The sequence below is a fragment of the Arachis duranensis genome, chromosome 3 (genome assembly GCF_000817695.3).
Source record: "Arachis duranensis cultivar V14167 chromosome 3, aradu.V14167.gnm2.J7QH, whole genome shotgun sequence".
Lineage (NCBI taxonomy): Eukaryota > Viridiplantae > Streptophyta > Magnoliopsida > Fabales > Fabaceae > Arachis > Arachis duranensis.
In genome coordinates this window covers 24913983-24928071 of record NC_029774.3, presented here as the reverse complement: position 1 = coordinate 24928071, position 14089 = coordinate 24913983, and the positions used below count along the sequence as shown (strand labels likewise).

The window sequence follows — 14089 nt, the reverse complement described above, 5'->3', positions numbered from 1 at the left end:
TATTTTATATTTATAGGATAAATATTTTTATATTATTTGTGTAGTGTTCTAATTTCTCATGTTATATTTTTATATGAGTTTTTTTTATCATTTACTATACTATTCTTTATATATGTATATTTTTTACGAAATCTTTTTTATTTTTATTTGGTTTTGTTTATATAATTTTTTATTTATTTTATTGTATTTTTATTATTCATATGACAAATGTTGTTGACTTTTTTTATTTTTGTTAGTGTTCTGATTTTTCAGGTATTTTATTAATTTTTATGATATTTTTATTATTTTTTGTTCATATTATTTTTTTATCTTTTACTGCTTTGTATTTATGTTGTATATGAAAATTTTTTTATTTGATTTTATTCATATGAATTTCATTTATCTTTCATTGTATTTTTTTTTTGTTCATATGATATATGTTGTTGGTTTTATAGAATTTTTATTATTTTTTATCTATATATTCTTTGATGTACTCTATTTTTCTTTTGTATTAATTTTTTTTATCTTTTACTCTTACTTTGTAAAATTTGTAATTACAATTATTATATACTACATTTATTATCAAACTTTTGTACAATATGAATTATGATCCTATATAAAAGGACAAAATAAATAAATAACTAATTATAAATAACAATAGAATCATAAATAATAAAAATTTATAGTCCAAAATAATACTAAATTAAAGAATAATAATAATGTTATTTATATGATAAATATTTTTATATTATTTTTGTTATAGTGTTATGATTTTGCATGTATATAAAAAAATTATTTAAATTGATATATTCTTTAGTAATTTTTATCTAAAAGAGATTTTAAATAATATAATCTAAACAACATTTATTTTATTATAATTCATTTTGATATAAAGATTGCAAACATAAATCACATTAATACAAATTTACTTTTTATCAAAATTAATTTTGTAAAATTAATTTTATACAAATTTCTGTTTGTAAACTATAATCTAAACACACACAAAATCAATGAACTCTTTTTTTTTTAATATCCTAGCATCTTACTTGCTCATGTTTTAGACTTGAATTATCAATATTTCTTCTCAATCTGACAAAATTCTTGAACAACATCATTGCAGTAATTCACATTTGCTGCTAAAAATCCAACTAATTCTATCATGTAATTGTCTATAACTCTAAAATGATATGTCAACATTTGAGATTTAGCTGTTCGATTATGAAAGTTACATTCATTCAAAAGTACAGGTGAAGAAGAATAGAAATTTTTGGGATTATGTAGTCTAAAAATTTGGTGGCAGTTACTTTTTTAAATATTCTTAAAATTAACTGTAATGTTAGCGTTCTTGAATTTTCTTCTAACGAATTTTAGGTGCGTTATTCGTGATGATTATAGTATCTGAGTGCTAGATAATTCAAAACGTTTGTCATTTGATTCAATTTTTAAAAATGAGTTTTTAGTAGTCTAAAATGAGTTTTTAAAAATTAAAACCAAGACTTTTATTAAACATGTTTGGTTAACACATTAGTAATTCTCAGATGAAATAAACGCTTCAAAAAAATACTACTCTATCCACGCATTGCACAAAAAATGATACATTTTAAATTTATAAGTATAGATATTTTATACCATCCATAGGATAAAATCTCCTTTATTATTATTATTATTTATTATTATTATTATTATTATTATTATTATTATTATTATTTGTTTCTCCAAATGTAATCCTAATCATCATCCGTCATGCATTGTCATCTATGAGTGCAGAAATCCTTTTCCTTTCTCTAAAGATAGATATCCTATCTTGTAAAAGTCGCCAAGTGTGGCTACTGGCTACCATAAACTCTATCTTGAATTTTTATTATTATTACCCACGCAGTGACACGCATTTCAAGGTGGTGACATAAAGCACACAGATTCTTCTAGTACTCTCCTTCCTAGTTGAAAACAAGAAAGCTGCCTAGTTTTGTTTGCTAGTACTAGATCGGATCTCAACCCCTTCCAAGCATAAATTCAAGATATGTTTTTTTACCCCAAAAAATTGCCTATAGTATTAATACTACAATTTGTCAATTAAATCACATCTTGTATTGTAACAAATCCAAAATATTATTATATCAGAAAAAATATTTACATTATATTTATTTCCGGTTCCCAAAATTAAATCATGTTGGTCTCTATCTAACATAAGGTGAAACTGCAGTATCGATGTGTAGCGCCGTGTACGATTGGACAATAGTAGTTCTTTTTCTCCATTCTTTCTTCCACTTTGTCACCTAATAAAGAACAAATTACAATACAATATTAAGTACGCAACATTTTCCAATTACTTACCGTAAACACGTCATGAAATCTCATGGGACATGGGAGTCGGATAAATATGAACTTTTTAACCCTTTATAAAAAATCACAATGACTGTGACATTCTTCAACACCAGTGATTCAAATTATAATGTTTGCACTACTTTTTGTGGTGTCAATTAAACGTCGGATAATTTTTAAATTTGATTTTTTTAGAAATTTTATCGAAAAAATTAGGTAATAATAATTATTTTATTAATATGTATGCAAATTGAGTAAACTCCCAAAATAGTCTTCTAGATTGAATTCGTGCACCAATGTTATCTCTCAGTTTTTAAATACTCTAAATGCACCCTCCAATTTGAGTTTCGTGCGAAATTTTGATCCTTTCACCCAATTCCGACATGACTCAGCAGCTGAAATGCTAAGCTGGCGGTTCCACCACCTCCACGTGGACTTCATCACCATTGTTCCTCCTCTTCTCCCAACGGAACCATTACCCTTCTCTTTTCTTCCAATCCTCCTTTCCTTTCTCCCTTCCTCTAGCAATGCAGCCTTTCCTTTTCTAGTTCACCAGCCTTCAGATCACTACCTTAGAATTACTGTCGCAACCCTTTTTCTTTTCTTCTTTCTCTCTTCTTTTCTCTTCTTCCTCAAGTTTGGAGAATATTTCTATACACTTTCAACAACAATCAGAATCCAACAAACTAAATTAACCTATCATAACCACCTAAAATCAATTAAAACATATAATTAAACTAAACTAAGCCTAAAATTGGTGAAAATTAAAACTAAATTCTAAATAAACCTAAACTAATAGGAAAAGTTGGGTGGTCAGACAAGGAAAGAAGATAAACCGAAACGTGAGGAAGGAGAGGAGGGTTAGTCATCATGAGTGATGGAAATGACAAGGAGAAGCAGACGAGGGGAGAACACCGACAGAATAGTGGTTGCAGTAGCTATTGCGGTAGCAGTAGTTCAATGATGATGAGGAACAAAGATGAAGGTACCCGACTCTTTAGCTGAGAAGAGGAAATGGGGGAGGAAGATGTCGCGGCGTTGGGTAAAGGCCAGAGGTGATGGTGGTGGCAATGGAGATGCTGGAAGCTGCGATAGGGGTAGGATTCAGTGCATGGAAGAAGGTGATGAAGATGGCAGATTGGTGGTGACAGTAAGCTCGGGTCCGATGGAAGTGGTTCGCCAGGAATAAAGCTTGACATTTCTGGACCTGATGGGAAAGGAGAGGATAGAGGGAGGAGGTTGGATGCGGTGGTCGCAGATGGTGGAGGTTATGGTGGCTCGCGCTGGTGGTTCAGCCTTAAGCCAATGAAAAGGGTTACAATGCTTGAGGAAGGGAGAAAGGGAAATGAGGATTGGAAGAAGAGAAAAGGGTAATGGCTCCGTTGGGAGAAGAGGAGGAACGATGGTGATGGTGGAGCGATGAAGCATACATGGAGAGGGTGGAACCGCCAGCTCAGCGCTCCGCTGCTGAGTCATGCCGGAATTGAGTGGAAGGACTAGGATTTCGCACGGAGCTCAAATTAGAAGGTGCATTTAGAGCATTTAGAAACTGAGGGGCAACATTGGTGCACAGGCCCAATCTGAAAGACCATTTTGAGAATTTACTCGTACAAATTAAACATCTATATCTATGTGTATACTAATGTTTGTGTAGTAAAAAATAAAAAAATATAAAAAAATGTAGTGTACTATAATAAAAAATTATAACTACATTGTAAGAATATAAAAAATTAACTACCAATTAATTATTATACATATTCTTTAAAAATTTTATTATAATACTATAAATATTTAATTATATATTTAAATTTTTATACTAGTTATTTTTTGTTAAAAATATATAAAATAATATACATAGATACACAAATATACAATAACAATTTGATTAGTAATATATTTTGTTCATAAATTTATTAGTCATTTATTATTTTAATTTAAGATAAAAAGGACAAATCACCCATATAAGTTAATGGCACAACAAAATTTCATAATTAAGCCAAAAGAAAAATAGATATATGAATTAAACAGATACATATTTTTATGTAATTTGAATTAGAGCAATTCGAATTACACATTTACAATAATTCGAATCACACTAATTCGAATTATACACACTAATTTGAATAAAGTGATTCAAATTACACACATAAACTCACATACTAGTTTGAATTGGACTGATTCGAATTAGTACCCAATATATTGGCTCATAGTAGTTCTAAGCATGCTGATTTAAATTATGGAATATTTGCCAAAAATATTAGTGAAATATTTGTCAAAAATATTAGAAAAAATATTATATAATATAAAAAATATACTACAAAAATATAAAAAATTATAAATATTAGTTGAACGTGAATTCTATAGCATAAATCTTTTAATCCATGCAATTATTTTAATACACCAACAATTATATCTATATGGAGCCAATGCTAAATCGAATTCAATTAGTTCGATAATACGAGTCTATGAACAAAAAATTGCATTTTATAAAGTTTAAAATTTTTTATTATGTGATAGGTTAGTAATAAATACATTACAAATCTTTTATAGTACTCATCCTAACAATGTTTAATTTAATAATTGTTATTAAAATTTTTGTTATACTCGTTATGAAATAAATAATCACAATAATTTTTTTTATAAAACTTTCTTAAAAGATGCCATAAGTATTATAAAAAATATCTTAAATCGATTTATATAAACTGACTTACAAATTTTTAGTATCATAAAATCTTCTAACAAATTTTCACATTTTATAAAATTATTTACAATGAGATAATAATAATAATAATAATAATAATAATAATAATAATAATAATAATAATAATAATAATAATAATAAGGTTTAAACATACTTTATTATGTTAGGTTAGATAAACATTAAACTATTTAAATAAATAACTCAGTATTTAAAAGTCAAACATTAGAATAGATTTTTGCGAAATATTTATCATATTATAAATTCATAATTATATAAGTAAGTATGTGAAGAATTTATTTTTTAAATTATGTTTTTAAATTAAATGGCTTTTAATATTATTAGATTGTCCTATTTTTAAATTGGTCAATTCATTTTATATTTATATATTGTAATTATTTATTTTGTAACGATTACAACTAAAATTTTAATAACAATTATTAAATTAAACATTGTTACGATTAGTACTATAAAAATTTGTAATGTACTCGTTATTAACCTATCACATAATAACAAATTTTAAACTTTATAAAATACAATTTTTTTTCTAGACTCGTATTATCAGACTAATTGAATTCGATTTAGCATTGGCTCCATATAGATATAATTATTGGTGTATTAAAATAATTGTATGAATTAAATTTATGCTATAGAATTCACGTTCAATTAATATTTATAATTTTTTTTATATTTTTTGTAGTATATTTTTTTATAATATATAATTTTTTTTCTAATATTTATGACAAATATTTCACTAATATTTTTTCTAATATTTTTGACAAATATTTCATAATTCGAATAAGTCTAATTTAAACTAGTATATGAGTTTGTGTGTAATTCGAATCAGGTCTATGAATGTGTAATTCGAGTTACATAAAAATGTACTCTTAGGTGAACTCTATAACAATTATTGATTTGGTTGAATCACGTAAATTTTTCTCCAGCTTAGTTTATATGGGTGATTTGCCGAAATAAAAATTTGTATATAATTATTTTTAGTAAATATGATAATTAAAAATTATTAGATAATAATTTAATTAAATATATTAAATTATCTAAAATATTTATTAATAATTTTACATAAAATAATTTAAATTTTTAGTTTTGATTTTTTATTTAAAAAAATAATAAATAATAAATTTATATTTAATTATTTTTATATAAATTTAATAATTTAAATAGTCAATCCTAAATCTGAATAAAAAAAAGGGCAATTTTCGTATTTAAATTATTTCACTTTCAATATTAGGCAAATACATTGTTTTACAATCTGATACGCAAATACTATTTTTTTTTTATCTTCATCCCTTCTATTTTTTATGATATTATTTAAATTATTTTATCATTCATGAATTTTAGAAGGGATGAAGATAAAAAAAAGTCTTAGTTTATATATTTTAGTACTATGTGGATACTCCCTCTTTGATTTGCTATTTAGTTTCATTTTAATAATAAATACAAATAAAAAATTATTACATGCATATTTATATTTTTTATTTTATTCATGAAATTATGATGCTATCACTATTATTTATCCAATTAATCAACTATAAAATACAAATAGTTTTTATTTTTTGGCATAAAACAATAAAGTTGCACAAATAAAAAAAAATCGTTTAGCTGGAACCTCAAATGTAAATCAGCAAAGAACACAATCCATGTTCTAAACTCTCCTAATCTCTCTTGTATTGTTTATATAAATAAAAAAGAATGTAGTGATTTTTAAAGAGAAAAATATATGATTTAGTGAACTTTTGGCTAAAAATAAATTATTTTATTATTTATAAATTTTAAAAGAGATGAGAATAAAAAAAAATAGTCTTGATTTATATAATTTAATACTTTGAGTATTGTATTTTTTTAATACTATCTTCCCCATCTATTTGTAAATAACACTCTACTTCTCTACATTTGACCCCTCCATAGTTTATATAGGGACCCCAATGATACATGCTAAACGTAAACCGTTATAGGCACTAGCGGTTTACGCACGCAAATCAACCAACATAAACCGCTGCTGGCAGCAGCGGTTTATGAACAACCCACCATACATGTAATCCGTGGCTGGTACTAGCGGTTTCTGTTCTTTTGTAAACTGCTACTGCCAGTAGCAGTTTATATAAATATGTGAAACAATGTATATACGTATTAGATTGTGAAACAATGTATTTACGTAATATTGAGAGTGAAATAATTTAAATACAAAAATTACCCAAAAAAAAATTACGTTAGATCTTGGATAATTAATATAAAGATTTAGTCAAATTTTTATAACATGAATCAAATTTAATAATTTAAAATTATTAAATAATAATTTAATTAAATTTATTAAATTATCTAATAATTTTTAACTGTTAATTTAAAAAAATAGACACTCTTAAAATTTTTTTTTTAATATTGGGTCTGAATTGGTGTAAGTAATTTATCAAAATATCTAAAAGATTGTATTTAAAATCATTGAGAATATACAAAACTTCACCGCCGTTTTTAATTTTTTTTATTAAAAAAATAAAAAATATCAAAACCTCAGATGACGTTTTCCTATTTCCAATTTAAAAAACATTATTCCATGCAAAACGGTTCTGCCGTTTTGTATTTAATAAATTAAAAATTATTTTTACATACGGTTTTGTATCTTTTAAAACGTAAAAAGTTTATTCCATATAAGAGTAAAACTCACATACTAAAATGTTGGGGGCACAACACATAATTTGTTCCAATATAAAAAAAATCAGCCCACTTGACACTCCCTCGACCATTTAAGACACGCCGTTTTTTCCGTTCTGTTCTAACTCACGTCTCTCTCTCTCTGTCTCCTCTGTTTCATCGATCCAAGACGCCGCGTCATCACTGAGACATGGCTGTTCGTAACTCGCTATCCGGACAACTCCTCCGCCGCAGCTCCGTCGTAGCCGGAGCCAGATTCATGTCATCGTGGTTCCGGAGCATCGAGCCCGCTCCCAAGGATCCAATCCTTGGTGTCACCGAAGCTTTTCTCGCCGATCAGAGTCCAAATAAAGTCAATATTGGAGTTGTGAGTTCTCTTGTCTAATTTTCTCTCCCTTCCCATCTCCAACTGATTTTCTCTCTCGTTATCTCGGAAAGTAAATCCAACAGCCAGTCACCTTAGTAGGTAGTGATCTAGCTCTCTACGTCACCGCAAATAAGAGTGTGTATTTATTCCTTTTATTTTTTAAAGTGCGAAAATTTTGTAATTTTTTAGCTCAAAATTCCGATTCTAGTGTATTTTCCTAGCAACAGAGAGTAGCATGCAACAGTGAAGAAAATGATTTTTGTACTTTGTTGACCATTTTATTTATTTATTTATTTTTTATTTGCAAAAAGGGTGCATATCGTGATGACAATGGGAAGCCTGTGGTTCTGGAATGTGTCAGAGAAGCGGAGAGGAGGATCGCAGGAAGCCAGTTCATGTGAGTGAAGAATATGCTATATTTATTTATGTTGTTATTTTTTATTTATCTTTTTAATGTTCTATATATATATATATTTAATCGGTTTTGCTTACAAGTTACAACTTACAAGTGCCAATTTGCCAATTTGTGTGGTATTCACGTAAAGTTTGTCCAATTTGGCCAATTTATCTTTTTGTTTTTGTTTTTCTGTTTTTCTTTTCAAATAAAAACCCAAAAGTAATTTTTAAAAGATTTTGGATCTGACATATTTGCTTTTAATAATTTTTATTTTAGAAAAATGTTAAAAAATTAAATTGATATTTTAAAAAATTTAATTATCTTATAATAAAATTTATTAAGGACTTAGTAATATAATTTGTAATTATGAAGCTCTTTGTTCGTGTTGTGACTTGTGATCCTCTCAGAAGTCAGAACTCTTTCTCTCACTCTCTTTCCTTAAACCCACGAGGGGCGGTTCAGTGTACAATAAGAGAATGAGTACTGGATTCTTTAGGTGAGAGTGAGAAGGACCAGGAGAATCCTGCTTTATTTTTGCTTTTCTGTTCTGAAAGCTGAAAACCTATGAACATCGCTAAATTATTTTTCAACCTCGTTTTTAATTGTGTACCTACCTAAAGGATATATGGTGTGTAGGTTGGGATGATGAATGGGCAATTTCAGAATTCGGGATACTCTACTATAAAGATTAAAATTATATAAAAAGAATATAATTTTTTTTATAGTTATTTTTTATTGTTTTATTATTGTTCAAAAGGTGAATTTTAACTTTTTCAATCTTTCTTTCCTTCCATAAAAAGAAATATCTATAATCTTTTACTGTATAATTCATCTCAAAATTATTCTAATAATGTAATTGGTTTTGTAGAATGTGGGAATGGTTGAATTTTTCTAATTTATGTGTCCATAAGTTAAAATGGTGAAGTTGTAATGCCGTGGATCCTCTTAATAATGTGTTCACCTTCACCATATACAGATTTTATAAAATAATGATAAAAAATATTATAAACTAATACTTTTTATTAATATTAGCCAACACTTTAAATTAATATTTTATTTGTATAGTATTAAAATTTAAAAAATTTAGTATAAAAATTTTTTATTGATCAAATATTAACAAAAAATTAATAAATTTTATTTGTTATATTACTCAAAAAGACTTTGGGGACCGGTGCTTTCATATTGTTATCGCTACTTGTTAGAGATATAACCATTAATATTGTCTTCTTCTATCAACTTAAATTTTTAGGATGAGTAATTTTATGATATAGTATTAGAACTCTATGTTCCAAAAGTCTAGAATTTAATTATTGATAAACCCCAAAAGTAAAAAATAGCATAAAGCAAATAAATGAAAAAAGAATGTCAGCGAAAATCAAACAAATTTAAAAGAGACTCTTATTTAAAAAGAAGTGTTAAAGATATAAGTATAATCATTAATATTGTCTTTTCTAATCAATTTAAAATTTTGAGATGAATAGTTTTATAATAGATCTTAACTTACTTTTACTGTAGAACGAATTCTTCATCTACTGTTCAAATATTTCTGGATGTAAAGATTAAGTGGCTCGCACTTCAAGGTGTTAACGTGTTAGGCTGTTAGCTATCAAGGATGGTGATAGTTTTCTTTTAATTAACTGCATTTAGTTTACAAAACAGAATATGACAAAACACTAAAAATATGACAGAAAACAGTTTGTTTCTCTATTTTGTATTGCAATATTATGCGAGATTAATGCCCATACTGCTTTACACTGAAACACATGTTTGGCCAGGGAGTATCTTCCGATTGGTGGAAGCATAAAGATGGTGGAAGAATCACTAAAGCTAGCATATGGAGAGAACTCCGAGTTCATCAAAGATAAAAGAATAGGTGCAGTTCAGGCTTTATCCGGGACTGGAGCCTGTCGACTTTTCGCTGCATTTCAACACCGATTCCATCCAAACAGCCAGATCTACATACCGGTGCCTACATGGGCGAAGTGAGTATTTGATACAAATCTTCCTTAAATATTCAATTTTGCCATCGGCTTTTTTAAAGGTCTCTGTACTTTGAGATTTATGGAATTTAATTTTGATGCACGGTAGATGTAAAGCAATTTTACATATGCATAACGTCACGTCATAAAAAATGACTACTATTTATATTCACCGCATGAATAATCATCCAAAAGAATGAATGAGACTGGACAATTGTGTAAAGCATCTCACATTGTCAGTGCATCATAATTAAACTTAGTTATGAGTTTTGTGTTTGTCCCATATATGTCTAGATATTTATCTAAATCAACATTGCAGCCACCATAACATTTGGAGGGATGCTGGAGTGCCTATGAAGACCTTCCGTTACTATCACCCTGAGACTAGAGGATTGGATTTTTCAGGACTGATGGAAGACATAAAGGTATAATACCTTCATTCTTCAGATTTTTCTTTGTAGGTCAACTTTTAGATCAAATGTTGCTAGTAATTTATACTTCTAACCTCTTAGAACTGTTACTTCTTATACAGAATGCACCAGATGGTTCATTCTTTCTGCTTCATGCTTGTGCTCACAATCCTACTGGAGTAGATCCTTCAGAAGAACAATGGCGAGAGATCTCGTCCCTCATCAAGGTAAATTGGTAAACAGTTTATAATGGTATATAACATTGCGGGCTTTAATTGTTTGTTCTGATTTGGATTATTGACCCTTTTCTTGTTTCAGATTAAAGGTCATTTTCCTTTCTTTGACATGGCGTATCAAGGTTTTGCAAGCGGTGATCCAGAGCGAGATGCGAAGGCCATCAGGATTTTTCTTGAGGATGGTCATTTGATAGGACTTGCACAGTCATATGCAAAAAATATGGGACTCTATGGCCAGCGAGTTGGGTGCCTTAGGTAATTTTATATTTATCTTTAATCTTGCTTTTGTAAATAGGCTATTACACTAAGCACAAAAATGTTATAACACTCAATGGCTTTCATTGTGGTTGGGAAGCAAGATATGTTGAACTGTGATCATTCTTTTAGTACATAACATAGATATATATATACTATTTCGTACTTCAATTTAAGTTTCTTGTTAAATTGATTTCCATAGTTCAGCTTTTGCAAATTTCGGCTTCCTTCTTAGCTTTCTGCTTGAAGCAGAGTCATAATAATTAAGGCACAAGCTTTGACATGATTATTATGATTTTGTATCCTCAATTGGTTCAAGTTTATTTCAGATGACCAATGGAATTACCAACATGGTAATTCACTAAAAGAACATTACTTGATAAACATAAGTAGAAGTGAAACTAAGAACTTTGAAATGCTATGTGGAATGAATCTTGGTCTTCCATATATACCCTTATTATTTAATATATTTCATTTTCTATAAAAATGGAATCGTTTAAAATGTGTTTAAACATTGAAAATTCTTAATCTTAAAACCTTAGATTGGCTTTCAATGACATTCACCAAGGGATAGAACTCATATTCTTAAGTTGCTTGCAGCGTGCTTTGTGAAGATGAGAAACAAGCTGTGGCAGTAAAAAGTCAATTGCAGCTACTTGCTAGACCAATGTACAGTAATCCACCTGTTCATGGAGCACTTATAGTTTCAACTGTTCTTGGTGACCCAAAATTGAAGAATTTATGGCTTAAAGAAGTTAAGGTAGAGTGCTCCTATATACACATGCTTTCATATTTATTTGTGTAATGCAAATGCATTGTGGTACTAGATCGTGCAAATGCAAATACTTGATATTTCATACAATATTTGTTGTGTCTTGAGTGTTTTGTTAAATATGCTCTCTTTCTCTCTAACTCTTCTTTTGCGCAAAATATTAGCTACGATTTACATTGAACTTTTGTTATTGACCATGTTTCTATATTTAAGCAGTTTTAGAATATAACTAAAATAGTTTTGCTAAGGAGTGCCCCTAGCTAGGTAAGGTACTCTTAAATTAAATTTAAGGTTTAATATTTTCAATGATATTGAATGTCTGAAAAAAATTAAAACCCTTAAAGGCTGCAGCACTTATTACTCGTTAGTGAAAATATTAAATGAATAATCTTAATTTCTTAATAATCTTTATTGTGTCTGACATAAAAAGACAAATTATTGACAAACATAAAGATTTGGTGGTAGTTGTGATGACCTTATATAGATGTTATCTTCACAGGTTATGGCGGACCGGATAATTGGAATGCGTGCCACCCTGCGAGAAAACCTAGAAAAACTGGGGTCTCCTTTGCCATGGCAGCACATAACCAACCAGGTCTCATCTTGAACAATTAAACCGACATTGCATGAGATTAATATCTATACACGGCAGCATGTCACCCATTTGTACTGGGTGTTATATAACTTGAATCTCAGGAAAGAGATTAGTGTATACCCTTTCAAATAGAGAGGTTCATGTGCCTCAACAGAGTTCAATATAATTTATCTTTGTTATAATTTATAAAAGTTGTGTTTTCTTCATCAGCAATGCTAGGGAGCCAACTGGTTTTTAACCAACATTAATCAATTTTTTTTAAAATCATTTTGTTTATTTTAAATTTTAGATCTTAAATTATAAATCTTTAATCCTAAATTCTAAATTTTAAACACTCTAAATCCTTAAAAAAGTTAGAACTTCTAGAATTAAAAGAAAAAATTGACTAATGTTAGTTTATATACTTTCTCTTTTCTCACAATTCATCTGTTGTTTGCTTGCTTGTGCAGATTGGCATGTTCTGCTATAGTGGGTTGACACCTGAACAAGTTGATCGTATGACAAACGAGTTTCATATTTATATGACTCGTAATGGTCGAATAAGGTAACTCGTCTAGTATTCATTTTCTATACAAAGTTAAACCAATTTTATACTAAGCTGTGTTAACTTTTTCTGTTATTATTACAGTATGGCTGGTCTTAATACTGGCAATGTTGGATATGTAGCTAATGCCATTCACGAGGTCACAAAATCAGCTTAGATGATTCAGCTGAACAAAGAGGCCAAAAGTTTTTTGTTTTATGGAATGTCAAACACCGAGTTGTCCTTTTCAGGGCTCAATAAAATTAGAAATTTAGAACCATTCTTGTTATTATTGTTGACACTTTTTACCGCGGTGCATTTGCAGTTAGGTAGTGATACCTTCAAGGGGTGGTTCATATTAAAGACCCCCTCAGCATTTATATCTCCATTTTTTGTAGCACTATGTTGTGCTTCTCGCTACCTCTCCAAATTTTTCTAGCAAACAATAAATATTTGAGAAGTGGGTTGGAATTTAAGGCTCGCTTATTTATAATACTATCACAGTGGGTTTGTTCCTAATAATGCTTTGATTATCCAATTTCCAATGTCATGTCTCCATAATTGAATAATGCAAGATTTAGTTAACATGTGTTACAAGATTATCAATTAAAATAGTTTACGTATGCAAATCACAAGAATTTAACTAACATGTATTCTAAAAATATGTGATAAGTTTATTATTAGTAAAAAAATTTAAATATTTTTATTTAATGAATGCAAAATAAAATACATTGAAAATTTAAATTTTTTTATATTTTTAATAAAAAATTTATAATTTGTAAATTTAACATGCAGGACACAAAATAGATAACTCAAATCATAAAATTAAAGTTTTTGATGTATTTGTTCTGTATTTATTAAAAGAAAATTTTGAAACTTCTACTAATAA

At 28.3% G+C, this 14089-nt stretch overlaps 1 protein-coding gene across 1 annotated transcript; it reads left to right on the top strand.

Moving 5' to 3' along the window:
- The first annotated feature begins 7704 nt into the window (after positions 1-7704).
- LOC107478019 (aspartate aminotransferase, mitochondrial) lies at positions 7705-13698 on the top strand. Its single transcript, XM_016098118.3, has 10 exons — positions 7705-8033; positions 8345-8430; positions 10206-10412; positions 10729-10834; positions 10942-11046; positions 11138-11310; positions 11911-12070; positions 12582-12677; positions 13127-13221; positions 13306-13698. Exons 1-10 carry the CDS (start codon positions 7857-7859, stop codon positions 13376-13378), a joined length of 1278 nt encoding a protein of 425 aa, XP_015953604.1. The 5' UTR covers positions 7705-7856; the 3' UTR covers positions 13379-13698.
- The last annotated feature ends 391 nt before the right edge of the window (positions 13699-14089 follow it).